Below are 24,244 nucleotides of genomic sequence, written 5' to 3' on the forward strand. Positions count from 1 at the left end.
AACGTTGCGTACGAAGTATGAAGTGAAAGTACGTGCACTAGGTACGCTGGATTTAGGTATACGTTCATAGTAAAAGTTTTTTGCGTATTAGCTTTTAATACACGCGCTATCGTATTTGTAAAGGGGTAAAATTCAATATAGTTACTACAAAACCGTATTTTTTTTAAGTTGAAAGATGTAAGTGGAAACATATTGGTTTAGTAAAGAATTAGAAATAGATTTTTATCTCTTTGGTCATTCTCACTTTCACTGGTATAAACTTATCTACTGACCTTACTGTAAAATCTAAGACTTGACAATTGTATCCACTACTTTCTATTCCCCATCTACCAATGAACAGACAAACAAAATTGATTTCTAATTGTAATACAGGCGTTCCCATTGGGTTCGTGCCCCATGCATGCATGCACCATGCACGCCCGAAGTCGTGCCTGTGCATATATTATGGTCGGCGTCGTTTGTGCGATATGCCCTGACGATATGAGGTATAGCCTAAACATGTTATGTCTAGGTTTCACAGGACATGTTTTGGTTTTTGGGACAATGGAATATTTTTTAGAATTGTAATATGAGTTGGTTTAAATTTGGGGGCAATTCTTACATACGTGTACTGTGTAAACAAATCATTGCAATACCGATAAATTCTGTAGTAAAAAACTTAGCACCTCTTAATTAGTGAATTAAATTAAAACGTTTAAAGCCTGATTAAAACGCGAAATGATTCCAAATTAATTGATAAACCCATCGCGAACGCTGGAAGTTAAACCAATCAAATTAAAGAGGCACAATTTGTATCGTATCGAGGCATAATTAGATTACTTTTATACGTGGTCGTTTAATCAGGGTTGTAAAAGCACACGTAATGGCATGTGGTATTTATCCATTATATTACATTGAATTTGTGGTAAAAATCCATATTGTTTATAATTAAGTGTTTATTATTATCGAGTTCGATGAACTGTTGATAAGAGAACTGTTGATGTGTTTTATAGATATTTATCTACTGGTCCTATTTGTCTCGTCTTGGATTATATAAATACTAGCTGTCCGCCCCCGCTTCGCCCGTGGTACATATTTCGCAATAAAAAGTAGCCTATGTCCTTTCTCGGGTATCAAAATATCTCCATACCAAATTTCATGCAAATTGGTCCAGTAGTTTAGGCGTGATTGAGTAACAGACAGACAGACAGAGTTACTTTCGCATTTATAATATTAGTATGGAAAGCATGGATTTTTCAATGCAATGAAATATGTTGTCTGCAAATATGGAAAATGTTTAAAAAACTTTTCGAATAAAGTTCCGAACTACTAAATATCTGTCATTGTAAATATCTATAAAGATTTAAAGGTATTATGCAGGATTTCATAAACATAAACAATCATATAAGGTAACGGCACCAGTCGTGGACAAGCATCCAGTAATGGACAAAATAAATATTAAATTTAAATATTAAGACCAAAATTAACGTTATATAATTTGGCAATACTTAAAATAAAAGTTTGGTTCATAAGCTATCAAAATACGACACTTCATCTTATTCGGCCAAAATGTTTGAAGATGGCAGAACGTTATGTTTAGTTGCTGGGACTCGTTTCGAAGAAATCTGTTTTTACTAAGGAAATCCTTAAGGAAGTGAGGACACAATTTTGGTTATAAAAATTTTTGTATAAATGTCAGCAAAATTTGATATTACTTTTATTTATAGTAGTTAAGTGTACGAAATATTACACGATTTAGTATCATGATAGGTTATGTTGTTTAAATAAAATTCTTCAGTGTCCATAACTGGATTTAATTCTATCGATATATCCATTTATGGACATATGTCGAAAATAAACTTTTTTTAAAGATATTAATTACATGCGCTTTTCTGTATTGTCTTTTCTTTCTGATTAATAATATACCTATCACGACCATTTCAAACAAAGGGTTCCAATATTGTACAACAATTGTCCATGACTGGATTTGCTTTGGTTCCTATAATGGACATTCAAAAAAAATCAAAATTGTTTATTTGGAACAATAAAAACACACATTACAAAAACTTTATGAACGATGGCACCCATAAAAGCTTAAATAAGCTGTGGCACAGGTGCCTATCAACGCCCGCCTCCATGCATTAAAAGTTCCACTACATTGATATTTTTTGTTAAATTACACTAATGGGTCCAACAACATAATATCTATCTAAACATGAAGAATATATTTTAGAACAATGGGTCATTATGTGCTGTGCGACTCGTTCTCGGCTTCATTCTCTATCACTGCGTAGAGAAGTCGCATACTTATGCGTATTGTAATGCATCTATCACAGAGAGTTTTCTGATGAACTGTTTGGATCGCTGTCTGCTGCTAAATTCCACCACCATATAGCACACACGCTTAAATTTCATCCACACCATTTTGACAACAGTTTAAAAAAAGCTTTTTGCCTCGTGCTACAATTTGGAATCCATATCGACCGATCAGATTAAGGCTGCTGGCGGATTCAAATTGGTGATTCACTTCACGAGTGTAGCGGAATACCAGGAAACAGAGAGATATGGCGGAACATCGTGAAGCGGGTAACATCTACCCCCCCAAACCTCATGTTGACTACGTTCGCTCTGACTAGAATGATATGACGAAGAAGAAGAAGTCCCAAAATGGATGGAATGGCAGTACTTTTTTTAGTTAAATATTTTTCATCCCTGACTAATTGAAAAAAAATCCCATATTGGTGTTTCTTAACGGACATAACTCGTAGTTACCGATGCATTTGTCCAATTTTTGCCCATAAAATGGAAATTAAGACTGTTTTAAATATTATAAGCATGCAAAATAATTAATAAGTACTATTTTTTATAAATATATCCCCGATTTATTGTATTCCAATCATCATTTTCAAGATTCTATTGATAACTATAAGCACAGACTAATAATAATATACTACGTATCTATAAGTCTTCTCCAAGTGTAAATAACTGTAGAAACAACATTAGGTACAGTCCATAAATGGGTGTTCATAACTGGATGTTGTCCAAAACTGGGTGTCCATCATTAGATTTTTCACTGTCCAACACTGGTGCAAAAAAGTGGTTTTTTAATTTCTAAATAACTTCATTATTTATGCATTGTAATCTTTTTTCTAAAATTGGCTATGTTAAACTAACATTGAACTAAAGGTATAACTAAACAATATCCAATAAAGTTAAAAAACCTACGAGAAATTTGCAAAAAACTTCAATTTTTTCCTTAATCTGTACAAGACTGGTGCCGTTACGTTACTTAAATAAATACCAAATTTTATTTCAGGAAAATAAAGATCTCTATTAAAATCATAATCTACTAGAAAAAAAGCAGTTTAGAGAAAGGATCATTATTTTGACGAGGCGATGCGTTAATTCCGAAATTCCGTAAGATGGCGCTGAAGTGCGTTTAGTTGAATAAAACTTGGCGAATTATTTTTTAACTTATTCTCATTTTTTTCATTACAATAAGAATAAATAATATTTAAATATTCAAAAATTTAATAAAACCTTAAAAATGAATTGTCAATAATAATGATCATCAGGAAAAAAAAATTCACAAAGTTTATGACACCAAATTTTGTTAAATGATGATAATATGTATGAAAAATACACAAAATACACGACTACATCAACGTTGACAAATACATATTTACGTAACCATAAAAAATAAATGATTTACAAGTAAAGCTGCGATACAGTTGATTAAAAGTTAAAACATGCCATTAAGTTTTTGCGTGACTTGCAACTTATGTCAGAAATTCAATTAACTTGCCAAAAAGCACTAACCTATTGACATATTTACGATACGTTGAATTAAACTAGCTGCTCGCCCCGGCTTCACCTGAGTACAAATTATAGGAAGTAATAATTTCTCCTAATTTGATTTAATAGACACACGTCCCTAATTTGTCTATTATTTCTTCTACTTCTTAAAATTTCTTTATTTCGGATTTTGAAAATGACAAAAAGGTTTCATATTTTCCAGGGTCCTTTAATTTATTCTAAGGATTTATCTTAAGGAATAGTTACGATTCATCAATATCGATTAAACAGGACTTAAAATATATAAACTAAAACATTATATTAAAAAGTTAGTTGTATTTATGTTATCTTTACCTATATCTTTTTATTTCGTTCGCTTCTTAAAGCTTAAAGTTTCAAAGTTCGACGGTACCGATAATGACCTGACAATGTTGTTAAGAATGCCTAATTGTAGCAAAATACATTAAAATTACGAAACGAACATGTTCTTTTAAATTAAATGGAAAAATTAATTACAATTTTATATCAATAAGCAGTTATTATAGAAAATGTAAATGTTATTTTATACGAAAGCATGTAATTTTTTTAATGAAATCATTCTTAAACAGTTTATAATATAAAATGCATTAACTATGTGCAATTATAATTGATAATACATATAATTTACTTCTTTCAATAATACTACAGATAGTGTATAACACTATAAACGCAGTACGAAAGTGTCAGTTTTTGCTCAACTATTTGTAATTAACTTTCATTCACTACACGGACAGTGTTTAAAATTATGGTCATCGAAATCAATTGTACGCAAAATAAAATTCAGCCATTACGAAGCTTATATGTAGTTAGAAATAATTGATTGGCATTCCAGGTTGAGTTGCTTTACGCAGAATCACGGTCGGAGGAGAGTGGCTGTTATAGATAAGTAATAAATAATAAATGATGCTTACACGAGGATCTACTTTCAAAGATTAGTATAGTTATGGCTAAACTATAAAATAGAACATTTCGGATATGACCATGTATTCATTCGTCACTTTTTTCGAAGAAGATTCGAAACTATCCTATTAATAAATAGTTGAAGTTACAAAAGATCACATCGCAATTATTAGGGGTTTAATATAGATAACTAGCGGTCCGCCCCGGCTTCGCCCGTGGTACATATGAAAAATAGATGTTGGCCGATTCTCAGACTTACCCGATATGCACAGAAAATTTCATGAGAATCGGTCCACCCGTTTCGGAGGAGTATATGCAGACTAACATTGTGACACGAGAATTTTATATATAAGATGTTGTTACTATAGTATATCTTGGATCAAGACAGATATAATATTCATATATGTATTATGTGTTTGATGATAGGCATTTTAGTTGTTCATTATAAATTCATCACGAGCGAACTGACATATCGGTACGTGATCACGCTCGCTGAATTTAAGTGTTTGAAATAATATCAAAATATCTGTATAAATTTTCAAATGAATCAGTCTTTTAAAATAGTTTCATATATATGTAATTGGTAATGTGCTAAACGCGTTGCACAATTCCAATAACATGCTGTTGCATTTTGAAGTGCAAAAGAAACGCGTGCTCACAATAATTGGAAGATAAATCGTCAAAGGGCCGACTACACGATGTAATGGTTGTTTAATTGGTCGGAATGTGCTGTAATAATAAGACAAGCTTTGAGTTTCAGTAATAAAGCCGCGTCTACACAGAACCACGATGCAGAAAGTAGACAGGTCAAAATAAAAGGAGTGATAACAAAGCGATCCTACTTAGATATGGAATCCCTTAACGAAGACCATAAATGGCATACTTTAAAGTATCGTTTAGATTACTCGCATTATATACTGTATTTATCCGTTTATATTTACTTGTAAATATTTTTAACTTGGTGTGGTAAATTTATTTAATTGTAAAATAAATTAGCAATTAGTTTTAATTGTCAGACTAAGCACCCATAAAATTCAATTGAATTGGCCGACTTAAGGAAGTTAGTGTAAATGAGTTTTCTCTAAATATTCTTCACTAGGTCAGACCGACGGTTTTGCTCGCATTGCTCCGCTTCTATTGGTCTTAGCGTGATGATATAATATAAGTATCCTATAATATTCCTCGATGAATGGACTATTAAACGGTGAAATACTTTTTCAAATCGGGCTCGTGGTTCCTCCGACAAACAAACTCTTCAGCTTTATAATATTAGTATAAAGAAGGTACAGTAATTGCAATCCTCAAAGATGTTATACCTGTCGGTTACGGCTAGCTCCCTCTCCGGGAGTGTCAGATTTCTGTCCCCTCGGACTTTGTGAAGCAACGGTACTCTACAGCCAGCAATTAACATAAATTAATTTGTGTAAATATGACGTGTGAATATGAGCCGTGTAATGTAAAAAATAATAAAAATATCTGTCTTTTCAGTATGTTGCAAATGAATTACGTATTTGAAGGATGATTTTGATTTGTAATTATTACCATGAGATTATTAATAAATATTCATATTTGTTATAGCCATTTGAAAAAAATATTTTGGTGCTTTATTTTCAGAGGCTTTATTATAAATATAATATAAATTTCAAGAAATTAAAAATTATTGATCTGGTCCCTAAATAATATACCGGTAATTTACTTTCTATATGATTAAATGTTTATTGTAACTTGTAACAATTAATGATATTTTCCTTTATAGATGATAAAAGTACGTATCACTAGACACGATTAAAAATAAATAATTTTTAGGTCAAATCTTTAGCCCCCTCAGACGTGAGGTGTGAAGTGACATTTTCACACTTTATTATCACGTTTTGTGAAGGGTCCAATACCTCACCCTTTCCCGACCCTGTAATTAAACACGGATTAAAAACTTCCTTTATAACTGAATAATACCCGAAAGTTATTGTATTTATTGAGATTATCTAAGTAAGCAGTATGGAAGTTTTGTTTCTTATTGTAAGACGATGAAAAAAATGAACTTAGATAAAGTATTTATATTGAAATAATATTTTGGTCGCTATCTTTTAAATTACGAAACCTTAATTAAATGCATATTAAAATAATTACATTTCTATATTTTTAACAAAAAAGATGCAATGAAGACTATAGTAAATAATAAAAAACCGAATTAAACGATGACTTACGTATGAATTCAAATTTATTCATTAGTATTTGAGCTACAGTTTATCCACATACGTTTTTTTTATATAGTTCTCAAACTCAAACTCAAACTCAAACATTTATTTATTCAATTAGACTTCTTCTAGAAGCACTTTTGAAACGTCATTAAGTACATATTTTTAACATTTACCACCGATTCGGAAAGCAGTATCTACGGAGAAGAATCGGCAAGAAACTCCATAGTTGCTCTTTTTAATCATGTCAGATTTACAATTTTACAAATTACATATGTATTATGTAATATCATAATATATTATCATAATATGCCAAAGAACTGTCCTGTGGTTTTTACGCGACAACCCTCCATGGGTTTTTATCTTCCATATATTCCTTAATACTGTAATAGGCTCTCTGGATAAGTACATTTTTTATATAAGTTTTAAATTTATAACTACTAAACTCTTTAATATTATGAGGAATTCTGTTGTAGAAGCGTATACCTTGGCCCATAAATGAATTTTTAACTTTAGCTAGCCGGAAAAATGGCATTTCAATTTTACTTCTGTTTCTTGTGCCATAACAATGTCTATCTCCTACTTTTGTGTGTAAGTAAGCGTTATTATGTACATATAAAATATTATTAAATATATACTGCGACGGTACAGTAAGGATACCAGTATTCTTAAAGAGATCTCTTAGTGAGTCTCGAGCACGCAAATTATATATAGAGCGTATGGCTCTTTTCAATACATATAATAAAATTCTAGAAAAGTGGTGTCTGTACAATGAAAATATGTAAAAAAAAATTAGCAGGGGTTATTACTAAATCGATCCCAAACCCAAAACTGTTGTTAAAAAATTTTTTGTCTGTTTGTCTGTTTGTCTGTTTGTCTGTATGTTTGAACACGCTAATCTCAGAAACGGCTTATCCGATTTAGATGCGGTTTTCAGTAATATATTGTGGTAAGCTTCATTTAACATTTAGTGTTTATTTCATGTCAATCGGTTCATAAATAAAAAAGTTATGACCATTTAAGTAATCACAGCGAACATTTGCTAAGGCATTCTATACATGCATTACTTTATTACGTAAATTATACGCTAAAGTTATTCCTTGACATGTCCATGATCATATCGAAAGTCCCCAAGCGTGTGGGGGGGGGGGGTGGTTATGCTGAGGGGGTAGTAGATTTTTGCTCATAAGTCCTGCACAAATAGCATTATGGTTACTTCTAGGTAAATTTTCTATATAAAAGGTCTTTGAAATTATGTTGTAGGTATTATATTTTTAACCCCCGACGCAAAAAGAGGGGTGTAATGACCGCTATGTGTGTATTGCGTGTCTGTCTGTGCCACCGTAGCTCGCTAACGGGTAATACGAATTAGATGCGTTTTTTTGTTACATTAGTTGTTTATTATATTATTATATAGGGGTGAAAAAAACGCATGTTAGTTGTTAATGTTGGTTATACCCAAGTGATATATCAAATGAAAATAGACGACATGTCAGAAACAATTAGTCAAATTTTATCAAAATCGGTTCATACATTTATTTGATATAGGGGTAAAAGTGGGAATAAATAAATGAATTTTATCAAATATACTCAAGTGACGTATCTAATGAAAGACATGACGTGTAAAGTACAATAAGACATATTTTATCAAAATTGGTTCATCCATTTATTGGATAAAAGTGGCAATAAAAGTTGTCAAATATTTTTTTTTAAGTGGCATATCAAATGAAAGGGCATGACCTGACGTGAGAAGTATAATGAGGCATAGGTATTTAATCAAAATCGGTTCATCCATTTATTATATAGAGGGGTAAAAGTGGGAATGAAAAAAACGAATTTTGTCTGTTATACCCAAGTGATATATCAAATGAAAAAAGACGACCTGTCAGAAACAACAAGTCAAATTATATCAAAATTGGTTCATCAATTTATTTGATATAGGGGTTAAAGTGGGAATAAATAAATAAATTTTATCAAATATACTCAAGTGACTTATCTAATGAAAGACATGACGTGTAAAGTACAATTAGACATATTTTATCAAAATTGGTTCATCCATTTATTGGATATAATATGTAGGTATAAAAGTGGGAATAAAAGTTGTCGAATATACCCAAATGGCATATCAAATGAAAGGACGTGAGAAGTATAATGAGGCATATTTAATCAAAATCGGTTCATCCAATAATTATATGTAGGGCAAAAGTGGGAATGAGAAAAACGAATGCTGTTTGTTATACCCAAGTGATATATCAAATGAAAAAAGACGAACTGTCAGAAACAATTAAGTAGTCCAATGTTATCAAAATCGGTTCATCCATTTATTTGATATAGGGGTGAAAGTGGGAATAAATAAATAAATTTTATCAAATATACTCAAGTGACTTATCTAATGAAAGACATGACGTGTAAAGTACAATAAGACATATTTTATCAAAATTGGTTCATCCATTTATTGGATATAGGTATAAAAGTGGGAATAAAAGTTGTCAAATAATATACCCAAGTGGCATATCAAATGAAAGGGCATGACCTGACGTGAGAAGTATGATGAGGCATATTTAATCAAAATCGGTTCATCCATTTATTGATTTATAGCGGTAAAAGTGGGAATGAATAATCGAATGAGGTCAAATAATATATATACTCAAGCGGCATATCAAATGACGTGTGAATTACAATTAGTCATGTTTTATCAAAATTGGTTAATCTGTTTATTACATATAGGGCACCTTAGGGGTGATAGTGGGGATAAATAATCCAAATGGAGTACCAAACGAAAGGATATGACATGTACATAATATATAGGTATGATTAGACATGGTTTAGATCAAAATCGGTTCTGCCATTTACTAGGGGTCAAAGGGAAAAGTTAGTGAAAGTCTGTGAAAGTAGAAGGAATATGGGAGCGGGAGAATAACCACATCCTGGAAATTTTGAACTCTTCTGTACCTAAGTTTTATAGCTCAGTTTAGTAATAAATTTTACTAACAGTTCTTTTGTGTTCTTATTTATTTTATTTCTTAACTTTATAATAATGTGTAAGTACTTATAATTTAGTTGTTTATGGTAGTACGTGTTTCAAGACGTGTTTACTCAATAATTGTGTGTTAAGTAGTAACTACTATGCAGTCACTATTCCACGCGGACGAAGTCGCGGGCACAGCTAGTCTGTAATATAAATATAGTTTCTATATCTGCAGCCCTGCCCCATAGCAGAATTCCATAGGACATTATGCTATGAAAGTAGCTAAAGTAAACCAATCTAGCCGTTTCTTCATCGGTGAGATGCCTTATTCTTCTAACTGCATATGCAGCTGAGCTGAGCTTAGCAGCGGTGGTGGTAACATGAGCCCCCCATTGAAGCTTCTCATCTAATGTCAAACCAAGAAAAACAGTCGATTCCACAGGGTATAATACCTCCCCGTTTAAAATAATATTCCTTTTCACCTTTTTTACATTTGGGAGGATAAATTCTACACAATTTGTTTTTTTTGTATTTAATAGTAAATTATTAGCACTAAACCAATTGGATATGCGTAAAAGAGCAGAGTTTACTTCGTCAACATTTGTGTCATGTCTATCCACATTAAATATTAATGAGGTGTCATCTGCAAACAGTACTATTTCACACATATCCTGCAAATAATAAGGTAGGTCATTAATATACACTAAGAACAAAAACGGTCCTAAGATAGATCCCTGCGGAACACCTATGTTAATCGGCGCACCGCGAGATTTCTCTCCATTAACGACAACGGTTTGTACCCTGTTCTGAAGATATGAAGCTATGAGATCCTGAGCTAAACCTTTGATACCATAAAAATTTAGTTTCCGTAATAGAGTGGAATGTTCTACACAGTCGAAAGCCTTAGAAAGGTCGCAGAATATCCCCAAAGCATTCTTTGAATTTTCCCATGCTTTGTATATATGTGATAAAAGAGCTACTCCGGCATCAGTGGTAGAGCGCCCCTTTGTGAAACCATACTGTTTGGCGTGCAGTAAACCATTTGATGCAAAATGACTATTTAATTGGTTTAAAATTAGTTTCTCGAAGACTTTGCTCAAAGTTGGTAATATGGAAATTGGCCTATAGTTATTACTGTCTTCTTGGTCACCACTTTTAAATAAAGGAATAACTTTGCTAAACTTTAGTAAATCAGGGAATATACCACAGTCGCAACACCGATTAAATATAAACGCTAGTTGATTGGCAATGTTTTCTATGATATTATTTACTAAATTTACAGACATACCCCAGAGATCACATGTTTTTTTTAAATTTAACGTTTTAAAAGTTTTAACAATTTCATCTGCAGTCACGTGTCGCAATTCAAATAATTTGTTACACTCAGCAACGTGATCCCTCAATAAAGACTCTGCAAGCGCTGAAGACGAATTTAAATTCTTAGTTAAACTAGCAGGGACACTACTAAAGAAATCTTCAAAAGCAAGCGCAACATCAGCACTTTTGTCAATGACCCTACCAGAATTGACAAGTTTTATGGTACTATCGTTTGATCGGATTTTGCCCAATTCACCATTAATAATTGTCCAAACCGTTTTAACTTTATTGTCTGAGTTGCGTATTTTGTCTCTGATATACAAACTCTTGGCAGTGAAACAAACTTTTTTAAATGTTTTTGAATAATTTCTAACATAACTAAGAAATGACAAGTCTTTGTTATATTGTTTCATACCATATAACTCGTAAAGAACGTTCCTGCATCTGTGTATACTAGGAGTTGCCCATTGGCTGAATGGTAAATCCTTGGTAATAGTTAAAGATTTAATTTTAAATATTTTTTCATATTCACTATGAATGAGCTTAAAAAGATTTGTAAACATTTCACAAGGATTTTTATGAAAGGATTGATTATTCAGGTCAGGTAGTTTATTATCAATATTATTTCTAAATGTATGAATGCCTTTTCTAGTTATTGGCCTAACATTAATTCTTTTAAATGTAGGTATGCAATCCCATTGAAAAACTACTTTCTGGCCACAGTGATCCGAAGTTAGCGTGTTGAGAATATATTTTTCTAAACATTTGCAATCACAGTATATATTATCAATACAAGTTGCAGAAGTAGGTGTTATTCGTGTGGGCTCATCAAAAAGTTTATACAGATTAAATGAATGAAACAAATTAACTATTCGTGTTGCCGTTTGTGTGTGTGAAAGTAAATCAATATTAAAATCACCACATACTATTACCTTCTTTTTACTCCTGCCTAAACGCTTTAATATTTCTTCCATGACTGTCTCAAACAAATTATAGTCACTGGAAGGAGGTCTGTATACGCAAACAATAATGTAACGCTCAAGCTCAACACAGGACAGTTCAATGGTGCGTTCTACAGAAAGGCTAACAATGTCTGTTCGTTCCTTGCATTTTAAACTATTGTGTACAAAAATAAGAGAACCTCCATGAATAGCATTTGTCCTAAAGTATATACTTTTTAATTTATAATTATCAATATTTATTAACAACTGACATTGTTTAAGCCAATGTTCTGTTACACAAAATATTTTAATTCTATAATGATTTAAAAATAATTCTATTTCTAATAATTTGCTAGCCAAGCCTTGAATATTTTGATGTACAATGGAAAAAGGCTGCTTAGCTGTTGTCTTACATACTAGTTTAAATCTAGCTTAGGGCTAGTTTGTCTATCAACACTTAACCTAGGTTTATGTATAAAATTACTACTACATAAAATTATAGTAGATCGATGGTCTGCTACTGAACATGTATCAGACTGGTTAATAATTTTATATGCTATTAACATAGCAAGTTCTCTCTTATATCTAGATGGCAGATACACTGTATTCTTTGTCAAACAAAAAGATTTTGTACAAGAATTTATGTCAAAATATATAAATGCATCACTATGATGATTTGTTAAATTATATAATTTTAAATTAATATTATAGATAAATTTGTTTTGATTTTGTGTCAAGCCAGGCAAATATGGCAATGTACACAACATAAATTTGCATTTTGTCTCACTACTAATTTTCAACATTTTTTGAAATCCTATATCAATGTCATGTTTTTTTAAATTAAAACTATCTCCGTATAATATAATAACAATACTATTTTCCTTAAAACTAAAATTATCTAACGAATTCATGATATATGTAAATGAACTATTAGGAGTGCAAAAATTGGTTACTTTATGCCCTAAGTTGTTAAGCAAAGCGCCAAATCCCTGACCTATACTATCTGACAACACAACAATTTCCTGCATGGAAAGATGTTTTGTTTTACTAGATGAAATTGTTGCCGTTGGTTGGATACTATGTATGTCAGTGCAGTCAATGGGCTTATGGGGCGACGGTTGCTCATTGTCACTTATGGAACACTGACATACATAATTATTGGTCATGGACTCGAAGCGATCCATATTTTCATTGCTTAACTTTATTAAGTAATCTGCCTCTTTTATGTGTTCATTAATTTGTAACTGGGCAGCAGAATATTCTTGTTTGAGGTCATGTAATGTATCATTTAATGAATCTATTTTCTCCTGGAGTTCAGTAGTTTCTACTTCATATATCATTTTATAATGTTCTAAGTCCCTATGATATCTATCTAACTCTTTCAAAAGGCTTTTATTTTTATTTTGCAATTGTGCTACATTTTTTATTGAAAACCTATTTCTAATAACTAATTTAGTGTGTTTAATAAACCTACTTAATTTGAGATATTTTTTTAATTTATTGTGTGAATTTAACTTGATTTTTCTATTGTTTTCAAAGCCACTTAACTGTCCACATTCAAGCAGCTCACCAAAAAGACTGTTGGATGAATTGCATAGCCGCTTGGAGTTATCCTCCTGAACCTCCATTAAACTGCATTCCAGTTCAACGATACGACTGAGAGCCTTCTCGTGGTCATTGGAACACTGTTGGAAGCTGTCAACAAGGTCTTGAAGGGCTGTGCATTTGTTTTGGCTGTCCATATATTGAGTGTGGAGTTCAGCTAGCTCGGCCTTCAGACTAGTATTCTTGTTTATTATTTGCTGGATTTCCACCTCATGTTCCTCTCTCTCCAGCAAGAGTTGTTCACACAGGGATTGAGAAGCCTTTAAATCCTGTAGTGTGGCCTTTAGTTTGTTTTCCATATCTTTGGCCACTGCCTTGCGGGTCAGCATGTTGTAATTTTAGTTGCTGAAACAGGTGAAATAGATGTTAAAAAGTGTATATAATAATATGATACAATTAAAACAATTTTGCTTGTGTTAGATAGGCTTAATATGGTTTAATTATAAGAAAAGAGTAGATAGTGAATGGATAAGATATAGGTTTTGTATTAGAACTGAAGTATATTTTGTCTGGAGCTATTAGTTTTTGTCCTCTAAATTGCTTCCAACTTGTCAAGCAAAGTGAGACGATAACTATGCGCTCATGTATTTATTGTGACGTTACTCATAAGTCATAAAATATGAGCAGTGTTATTAGTTTAAATGAATGTGAATGTTGTGTGTATCTATAAATAAGATATATTAAAACTAGTACTCCCCTGGTTTTATCCAAGAAGAAATTCGAATTTGAATTTCCGTTGCCGTTGACATCCACGTTATACAAAACGCAGCTTCAGTCACGTAATTATACGTATTTCACATTAAATAACACTTGTACGTTGATAAGATAGTTAACTATTACTAATTTATACTGTTTTTACAAGTAATTATTGAATTTAATATGATTTTTGAATTTAAAACTAAGGAGCTGATATTCACTCAGCTGTTGACATCTGTTCTGAAGGGAAATTAAAAAAGATATCCAAAAATGTAATAACCTTGTTCGTCTGAAATCTCTTTACGTCATTTGACGTTTAGTACACTACTAAGTAGAGCTAAGTTAGTGCTTAGCCAGACTAACTTATGCAAGTTGCTTGAAAGCGACTCGCAACTTATTGTTGATATTAGTCTGAGTTATGAGCTAAGCGGATTATTTTTATTTTAACATGTTTGTCTGTTTTTGCCTCCGGTATTGTTGGAAAAATACCTTTGTGGTTTTGCTCGCGGATGTCTCGCAATTGGATTAAATATTAATATAGTTATACCTATTGGAAAGATTAGTTTTTTCATTTGTTTACAATAGTGGATAAAAATATTTTTAATAGTAGCTCGGTCTGGCTGTGCAAGTGTGCATGGGTAAAAGATTGAAGCCTAGTAATCTAGCTTTGTTTTATAAAATAATTATTTTACATTTAATGTTATGGGTAAAAATCTAATCCATACTAATATTATAAATGCAATGATATAATGAAAGTAACTCTGTCTGTCTGTCTGTCTGTTACTCAATCACGCCTAAACTACTGAACCAATTTGCATGAAATTTTGTATGGAGATATTTTGATACTCGAGAAAGGACATAGGCTACCTTTTATTACGAAATATGTACCACGGGCGAAGCCGGGGCGGACCACTATTATAAAATATATAATAATCTAATCAATATTTACCACCAAGTTAAAATTATAAAATAAAACTTCTAAGAAAATCTATTGATCACAAGAAAATTTAACCCTTGACAGAACTTCCGATACAGAAAATCTAAAGTTAAAAGACCAAGCCTGTCCATCAACACGTTCTTATAAAAAAGTTAACACATCAAGTGTGCGGTTAAAAGTTATATGGTAAAAACCAAAGCAGGGTAAAAGGGGCCCGCAGAAATCGGCGTTTTATTTGTTCGGGAGGCGGGGGGGAACGGGAAGGGTATTGATCGAGCCTGCAACATCTGACAATGCAACGTGCTTCTATGCTAAATCTTATTAAAGGGTTAATCCATGGAGCAAATTGTAAATTGTTAAGGTCATGGGTATTATGTGAAGCGTGGACGGGTTACATTTTATTCTTGTTTTGTTTTTCAAGGTTTGTAAGAAAGTTGGAGCTTTTATTATAGGCTATATGTACATGTAAGGAAATGTAGGAAGAAATGTTGTTTTTGAAGCTAAAAGGTTTTAACTGCTTTAATATTTTACGCTTATTCGGGTATTGTCCGAATATTTGGGCATTGGAGGGTTAAAATTTTAAAATTTCATATTGCTAATAGCTTAAATGAAGATAACGGGCTTTATTAATTATTATAAGGTAGATTAAAAAAATGTTATATTTTTTTACCTTTAAGTCCATTTTAATTACGATAAAAATGTATATCGGATAATGATGGCTTTCGTTCATTTTATTTTTTTGAAAAAGTTTTTTGTTTTAATTAATATTAAACCCTTTTATTAATATCAATAAGAAAAACAAAAACATAATACGAATTTTATATAACGATAGTAATAAATTAATAAAGTAACCTTTTATGACCAAGTTAAAATATTACCTTTTCAATCGTTTTATATTCCATTTAGTGGGAGCTGTCAAAATATTCTCGATTTTTACACGAACTATTAAATACCATTTCACGTATAGTTTCTCGCCACTTTTTATATTCTTTTGTTTTGATAAGATCCAGGAATAAAAACGATAGAGGAAATATACCTAGTTATTACTTATTCCTCTTATCAAAATCCTTTAACAGTATAAAAACTCAATATTTCTGTCAATTATATTTTTGTAAATAATTGGACCTATGGAAAATTTTGTGTTCAAACTCGCTCTTTCAAAGAGACATTCTTAAAATCTTATCTACATTAATTAAAATAATTTCAGCAATAGTCGGCAAAATCTAAAATAATAGATCCAGTTGCTAAATTGTAATACACAACATTTCATTAAGTAATCGTGAAAATATATTAATAGTAATTTTAATCCATTAGTCGTACTTAAGCAGTCACTAGATAGCACGTACTTTGTTGGGAAACCATTTAATTTTCAAACGAGACAAGTTAGCGCTCGAGACCAACTTTACCTTAATAAATGTTTGCGTTCGCTTCTCGGTAAGCTTGAAAAATATAGTCGTATGAATATTTTACAAGACTTTATAACTTTAAACGTAACAAGTATACAAATGTTCCTATTATTGTTAGCTATTCTAAACTCTGTTATCAATTTTGGACGGATTCTGTCATCCGATTGAATTCACATCACATTTGTGTATAAATGATATATTAATTAATTATTACTATTATTGCCAGAGAATTAATAAAATTATAATCATTTGGCGAAAGGATAAATGTAATTCGGCTTGAGCATAACATCCCAGGATTGTTAGGAACGCACTTTAGGATTTCAAGCTTCTGCTTTCAACAATAGGTACACAACATCAAAATCCTTCGAATTATTTGCTTCAGAGTTATCTCTGAAGACCTGATGGATTGTAATGCAACGTAAGTCAAAGGGATTATGTAAGTGAATGCAGGCAAGCGTCTGCGTTCACAATGGATGCAGGGTTTAGTTTTAGTGGTCAGGAAATGCCAGGTGTTTCCAAGATTCTGCTGATCAATATGTAGTGTAATTCCAATTCTGCTATATACAATAAGAGATAATCTTTATTACAATTTAAAAGTAGTTCTGTCTTTCTAGCAAGAAAAATATTGGGTCAAGATAGACAGTGCCTTCCCAGAAAATACAGAAATATTAATAGAAAATACCTATGGAATGCAATACGTTACAATCCTGTAAATTTCACACCTATAGGGCAATCTAAGATGCAGAACTTTGAACCTCAAGCGTGACCCAAATACGCTAAGTATTCTCGACTCCCATTAGTTAAAAGTTTGCCAAAACATGACCAACCGGCATAATTTAACATGAGTGGAATAACCGTTAGATGCAACCCTCGAACGGAAAGTAGGTTAAGCCGGTAACCGTGATGGAACGAAGGTCACTGCTATCTACTATCATTACGTCACCGGTCGACGAACCGGGTTTACTACGTGTTGTACTATCAGCTCGTAATGTGGTTCCTTAATCGACAGATTATCATATTCTTTATAAATTTATATAGATTATCATAGATTATTAAGTCTACTTATGAGTGTTGTCATAACCAATATATCTGCTGCCCGGATTCATGTAAGACTGGGTTCTAGCTTGATTCTCTCTTCTGTTTTGTTGGATATTTCATTCAACTAGCTTTAGTGATTGCGCGGACATAAACTATATTTCCTATACACAGAGCATGTGTATAGGAAATAGTGTATTCTCTCATCACTTCTTAGTTTAAAAAGAAACTGGAAGAGTATCCTGCTATGATATTTTTCCACAAAGCTCTATCTATCCTTAAAATATTTGTTGAACCTGCCTTCAAAGTGTTTTAACAAAAGTTTGGTATCAACCCTCGAAGCTAGGTGAAAACGTGAGGTTTCATAATTTTAACAGTGTATCTGTCTGTGGCATCGTTTTTCCCAAATATATGAAAAGATTCCAGCGCAGTATTTATCGGAGGACGTGTCTGCTTTCAAGTTCATCTTTAGCTATTTATTATAAGTTTAAAAAGAAGCAGCCGTCTTGAAGATATTCAGCTATTGTAGGAACTAGCATCTGGAATTCTCAGGAATTTATGGCTCAGACTTCAAAAAGGTTTCGTTTATAATCAGTTTCAGTATTTCATATACCTACCACTAATTGCCAGGTATTGATTTAATTTCTTATTCATAAAATGCCTTTTGATCATTTCTTTGAAGCTGAGCATCCATAGAAATGTACCCGTTTAAATTATGAAATAGGAACGGCAAAGAGGTTTATCTAGATAGAGATCCTTCGTAGGATTTCTCGGACCGGCACTTAACATTTGCAAATTCGATGCGATGTCTTATTGCAGCTCGAGAATATAATATTTCTATTATTATCCTTTGCTGTGTTTCTTTGACTTCCTTTGAATGGCATCGAGAAATTTCTCAGCGATTAAGGTTATTTTTAGCGAAGATATTTAATAATAGATGCCAAGCTTTTTCAGTTATTCAAACATTATGAAGCATGCCTCTTTATTTACAGTAGTTCTACTTAGCCCTGATATTCATATATTACCCGCCAATCCTAGTTATTTTCCATAGAGATTCTACCAGACTGAAACAGATTTAGATAGAGACAATTTCAATATCTCTATAGACGTGCTATATTACAATAATTGTATAGATAAATTATCAGTTTCTCAACTTATCGAACAAACTGCCAACAGTTGGCTGACAACCGCTCCTGCTTCACGCACACAAACTTAATTACAACGACATGACAAGTGAATGACAACGCTGTCACGCACACAAAGATATGATAGCTGGTTTTTTTATTTAGAAATAACAGTTATTATACGGCCAAGTTTAAAAATAAGCAAATATATCCTATCCTACTTAATATGTAAAAGTTTAATAAATGTGAAAGTTTGTGTGTGTGTTTGTTACTCTTTCACGCAAATTTTACTGAACCGATTACAATGAAATTAAGCATGCAGGTTTTATCGCGGAAATTCCAGGAGAACGGGAACTATGCAATGATATTATATATAGAAACAAGAGGTAGATACGTCATCAACGCACCAAAACTGATTCCGTGAATTGGTCCTATTTGGGACCAATGCAATCAGTCAGATTGTCACCGGTCCCAGTGAGCGTATATGCCGATAGGTACATTAAAGTTGTCGAAAATGCCTTCCTGTGTGTTCAGAAAGTGCACGTATTCGTGCAAAAAAATAAAAAAAGATAAAGGAATATCATATCACAGCAAAATATATTAAATTATTACAGTTTAAGAGTAAAAATAACAATTTACAATTATTTATGAATGACACTTGCTTGACACGTGTATTGAAATAATGAAAGGGATAAAACATTGCTTCAATCACTAGTGTGACAAAGCTAGCGTACACTGTGTTCAAAGATTATCATGTAGATACGATTATTGCAAATTGGGTAAATACTTGATTATTTTTATATTTAAATCCACAGTTTACATCCAGTGCATATAATTAACATTAACATATATACAATGAAATCGTGATGCCAAAAATGTTTGTTTGCAATAATAAAATGATAAATAAAAATAAAATGATGTTGAATATACGTAAACATTAAAGAAAAGATTATCGCTACTGACGAAAAATGCTATTTGCTTTTCTGTAAATAGATATTGAACATAAATTTTATTTGTGTTTTAGATAAAAAAGGCTTATACTTCATCCTTTCTTTTATTTCATCCTTTTTTTTTCATCTAGGCACCTGACCTTGTACGGGTTTCGGGAACTGCCTTGAAACGAATAGCGTAAGATCGGTCCTTATGGAGTTCTATAAGGAGGATTATGCAGTATGCTCAGCAGTGGGTGTTTATCGGGTGAAATGAATCATCATTCGGTCATCAGACCGAAAACAAACACCACAGCTAGTAATAAATACTTAATACAGTTATATCTCCAAAAAAAATTTTTTTTTCATTGTAATACGACATCATAATAATCATAAAATAGTAAATGAAATTGTCACATTTATTTACTTGTGCAGGAAACCTAACATCTATATTCTATAACATTGAACATTCTGTATCGTTAGTCTATGCCAATTACCATGGCAACTATTTGTTTATTTATATTTAATTGGCGAATTCTTATGACTTTTGCTTACACCTGCGCGGAAGTGACAAACTATCTTTGTCTTTTAGAAATTAAAGACTTTTTAACGGATTTTAAACGCGATTTATTCATTCTATTATTTTCCCGACGTTTCGTTAAAAAGTCTTTAATTTCTAAATGTATAATACTCGCGTAAAATCAAACATCAGAAAATACTATCTTTGTCTTTTTTGTTTATATCATTTTATTAGAGCCATCTCTCTTATACAGTATGTCAATGTAATAAATTAAGTAAAATGAAAATTGTATTTGTGTGTGCCTGACACTGCATATGAAGCATTTTTTTTGGATATATTGTGAGTATATAACGTATCTATACATAAAATATCATTGGAACTATGCGGCTTTTCTTTGAAAACGCGGGCGAAGCCGCGGGCGGAAAGCTAGTTAATAATAAAGCTGCAATAACCGAGCAGAAACTTTTAGTTCAACTGAAAATGTTCCTTCTTATTAAATGCCTTGCGCTAATAAAATTTTTCAATTAAACAAGATGAAATGCTTCCCCGCACTACATTTCACAAATATCTCCCTCGTCCAAGTTTCGAAGCATAACTGGGTATTACGAATTTGAGTTTTATTAAAGTTCCTAATGAAATTTATATTAAAGTTGTTACATGAGTAAAATATTATTAAGGGGTTGTAAAGGAGATATGATACAAGAAAATATTCTTTGAAGATGTTTCAAAGAGCTCTATGAAAATAAGTAATGCTAGGTTTCGTGGGGAATAGAGAGAAACTTGTTTGAGTATATAGTTGCTTTCAGTCATTGATCATTTAACTCCCAGAAAACTAGTCGTGATCCATCATATATAGTCGTCTTTTTAGACGGCGTAACACAGTTCTGCACTAAGAGTATTCAAGATGAATTCAAAGTGAAAGATATCGAACATGCATCCTCTGTTAGTCATACACACACATACACATGCACTAGAATCTAGATCTAGACATAATGGATCTAGGACAGATCTTTCTAGATAAAAGGCAGATGGTTTTGTAATCAACATCCTTGTTGCGCTTTTAAAATAAACGCGGTTTCGTGTAAACTCATAAAATGAAAATAACTGAGAGCATTTTATACAGGAGTGGAAGATTTTGGTGAAGTTAATAGTTGTGCTGTTGCTCTAGGTAAATGATTTGAAGACGTAAAGTCAAATTTGTTATTTACTTAATTATTGATTCGCGCCGAAGATACTAACAATTTTTGTTATGGTAACCACATACAGTAGCACCTCGTTAAGTCGAACCTCGATAAGTCAAAAACCTCCAAATCTCGAAAAAATGTCTTGTTCCCTTCCCTTCAAACCCGAAAACCTCTATTACTTGAAATTTTGTCCCTCTGTTAGTCGAAATAATCACCGAGTCCCTCCAAGCCATTTTGGTACATATTTTCACTCTATAACTCGAAAAATCAAATTTGACCTCTGTATCTCGAACATAGCAACGTTTTATTTTACAACCAGTACACTATTGTTTCTTAGAAAACATTTTAGGAGTATACGATAATTAATTTATGACTCACGAAACACGTGTTTGCGTTAAGTATCTGATGACGAAATTATCGATTTAGTAGCTCAGAAAACCGATACTAATGATTAAGATGACATAGAAGACGTGAATAGTACATGCGCTCCATGGGTTTCCATCAAAGAGGCAAGAACCGTATTGAATACCTTACGAAATTTTATAAAGCAAACCAGTATCTTTGAAAAAGAAGAATTTTCTGCTCTTTATTATAGATTATAAAATGCTAGAGAACAACCAAATTATCTAAAGCAAAAAAAATACTGACTTTTTTAATGCCATATTTTTTATTTTAAAATGATTTGAAATAATATTGATATAAATAAAAACATGTTTGTGACCTCTGCAAGTTGAATTTTAATTTATTTTACCTCTGTAACTCAAAATTGATAAGAATAAACCTCAAACTCTATAAGTCGAATCATAATCCGCCTAAGTCGAAATCCTCCATAAGTTGAAAACTCTATAACTCGAATTTTTTGGCGTCTCCCTTGATATTCGACTTATAGAGGTGCTACTGTATTATGAATATAATTGCTAAACGAATCAGAAGCATTGTTAGATAAAGTCCATAATTCAATATACTTATTTACAAGCAGAAAGGAGAAAAATCACAAACTAAATCATATTCGACGAAACTCAATAGCGCGGGTAGCGGGGCAATCGCGACATATCCACCAGTCTGTAGAAGACGAACCAATCACCGAGCCAATTTATGTTGGCTCAATGTTTCTACAAGTTGATTTATACAATTTTCCACCAACTTCCCCATCATTTCCTCTCCTGTCGAGTTATGAAAAACCTAGCAAGGAATTTTTATTTTTTAAAATTAGTTTAGACGCTTTCTTCCGGCTCCGACAAGTGAGGATGAATAAATTGACGTCAAAATACTGCGTAATTGAATAACTTAGAAAACTTGGAAACGCATTGTTTGTGTTGAAATTTTACGATTCTGAATGCGAGTAGCAAAGACTAATTTTTCTTCAAAAACATTGTAAGAAAAATAAACAATATTATATTATGTGCAGTAGGCTCTTTGTCGGTATACGTAGATAATAAATAATTAATACACTGTATTTAAAATATATTATATCCTTGCTAATAGTATTACTTTTACTATTCTTTCACCACTCAGATAACGCCGCGGGCGGAAAGCTAGCATGAAATAAAACTTATTAAATTTACAAATCCATACTTAATAAATGCGAAAGTAACTCTGTCTGTCTGTCTGTTACACAATCACGCCTAAACTACTGAACCAAATTGCATGAAATTTGGTATGGAGATATATTGATACCCGTGAAAGGACATAGGCTACTTTTTATTGGGAAATATGTGCCACGGGCGAAGCCGGGGCGGACCGCTAGTAATACATAAATTATTTCATAAACACAACTGTAGTACCATTGAATGCTCAGCAGTATAGAGTATCAAGCTGTTAATATTCCTATAACATGGGCTACACCGGGCTGTACATCGAACGACGTTACGTGTGCATCTCTGACTATACTTTCAGGAAATAGGCACGTCACGTGTCCTGATAGTGTGTGAAAAAGATCCGATTTTGTTCGCATTTCACTCGATATTCTAGAACCTACTTATGGTAAATATGGAATATTGTGAATGCATGTTTGTTACTCTTTTAAGCGTAAATTCTGAGCGATCGCGATAGTGGATTTCAATGTATACAATAGCATTTTTATGATACTTTTTTATTATGTATAAGTACTTAATTACTAAGGCAGGCAGCTCGACGTTATTCTAATGGTCCGGGAGCCAGCAGCAGATTTTATGACCAAGTTCCTCTCAAGCGGTAATTTGTAAAATGCATCAAAGTATAGTATTATGAAGCCTCGTGAACGTCAGCTGGAGCTCGGTTGGGGGGATGAGCGGCTGTAGCCTCCCACGCACGTAGGAAAAAAAATACATTCATTCATTTCCTCTCAGCTAAAAATTTGTCAAATTGTAGCTAACCCAATATCTCAACGAAAAAAAATAATCAGCTGGTTACAACGTGGTGTATTATACGTCAGCTGGTGTCTCGAACATGAAAAAAGAACAATTATTTTCCGTGATTTCCTCTCAAACAAAAATTTACCTGATGATAGCTTATATGTAACTGTGGATAAATATATAAGTCAGCTGGCTGTATCTTGGTGGAAAAACCGTCAGCTGATACTTTGAAAGTTATTACATAGGAGTTAGACAGAAGCATCTATTGCCAATTTATATGCATCAGCTGACTAGGATTTCCTCAACTTATTGCTAGCTGATTTTTTTTATTTATCGCATCA

At 32.3% G+C, this 24,244-nt stretch overlaps 2 protein-coding genes across 2 annotated transcripts in view; both read right to left on the minus strand.

The window, feature by feature from the left end:
* The window catches only part of pico (ras-associated and pleckstrin homology domains-containing protein pico), a 140,596-nt gene that overhangs the window by 42,495 nt on the left and 73,857 nt on the right, over positions 1 to 24,244 (minus strand). The gene's annotated exons all lie outside the window — the stretch shown is intronic.
* On the minus strand, positions 12,295 to 14,342 carry LOC149910848 (uncharacterized). Its single transcript, XM_090119768.1, has one exon. The coding sequence runs from the start codon at positions 14,066 to 14,068 to the stop codon at positions 12,551 to 12,553; it is 1,518 nt and encodes a 505-aa protein (XP_089975894.1). The 5' UTR covers positions 14,069 to 14,342; the 3' UTR covers positions 12,295 to 12,550.

Source organism: Colias eurytheme, chromosome 1, assembly GCF_061535395.1.
Source record: "Colias eurytheme isolate Ceu_HAF_F1 chromosome 1, ilColEury1 Martin Lab GWU primary, whole genome shotgun sequence".
NCBI lineage: Eukaryota > Metazoa > Arthropoda > Insecta > Lepidoptera > Pieridae > Colias > Colias eurytheme.

Bases quoted from the DNA above. Each gene is read 5' to 3' on its own strand.
- LOC149910848 (XM_090119768.1), bottom strand. From the start codon at position 14,068: ATGCTGACCCGCAAGGCAGTGGCCAAAGATATGGAAAACAAACTAAAG.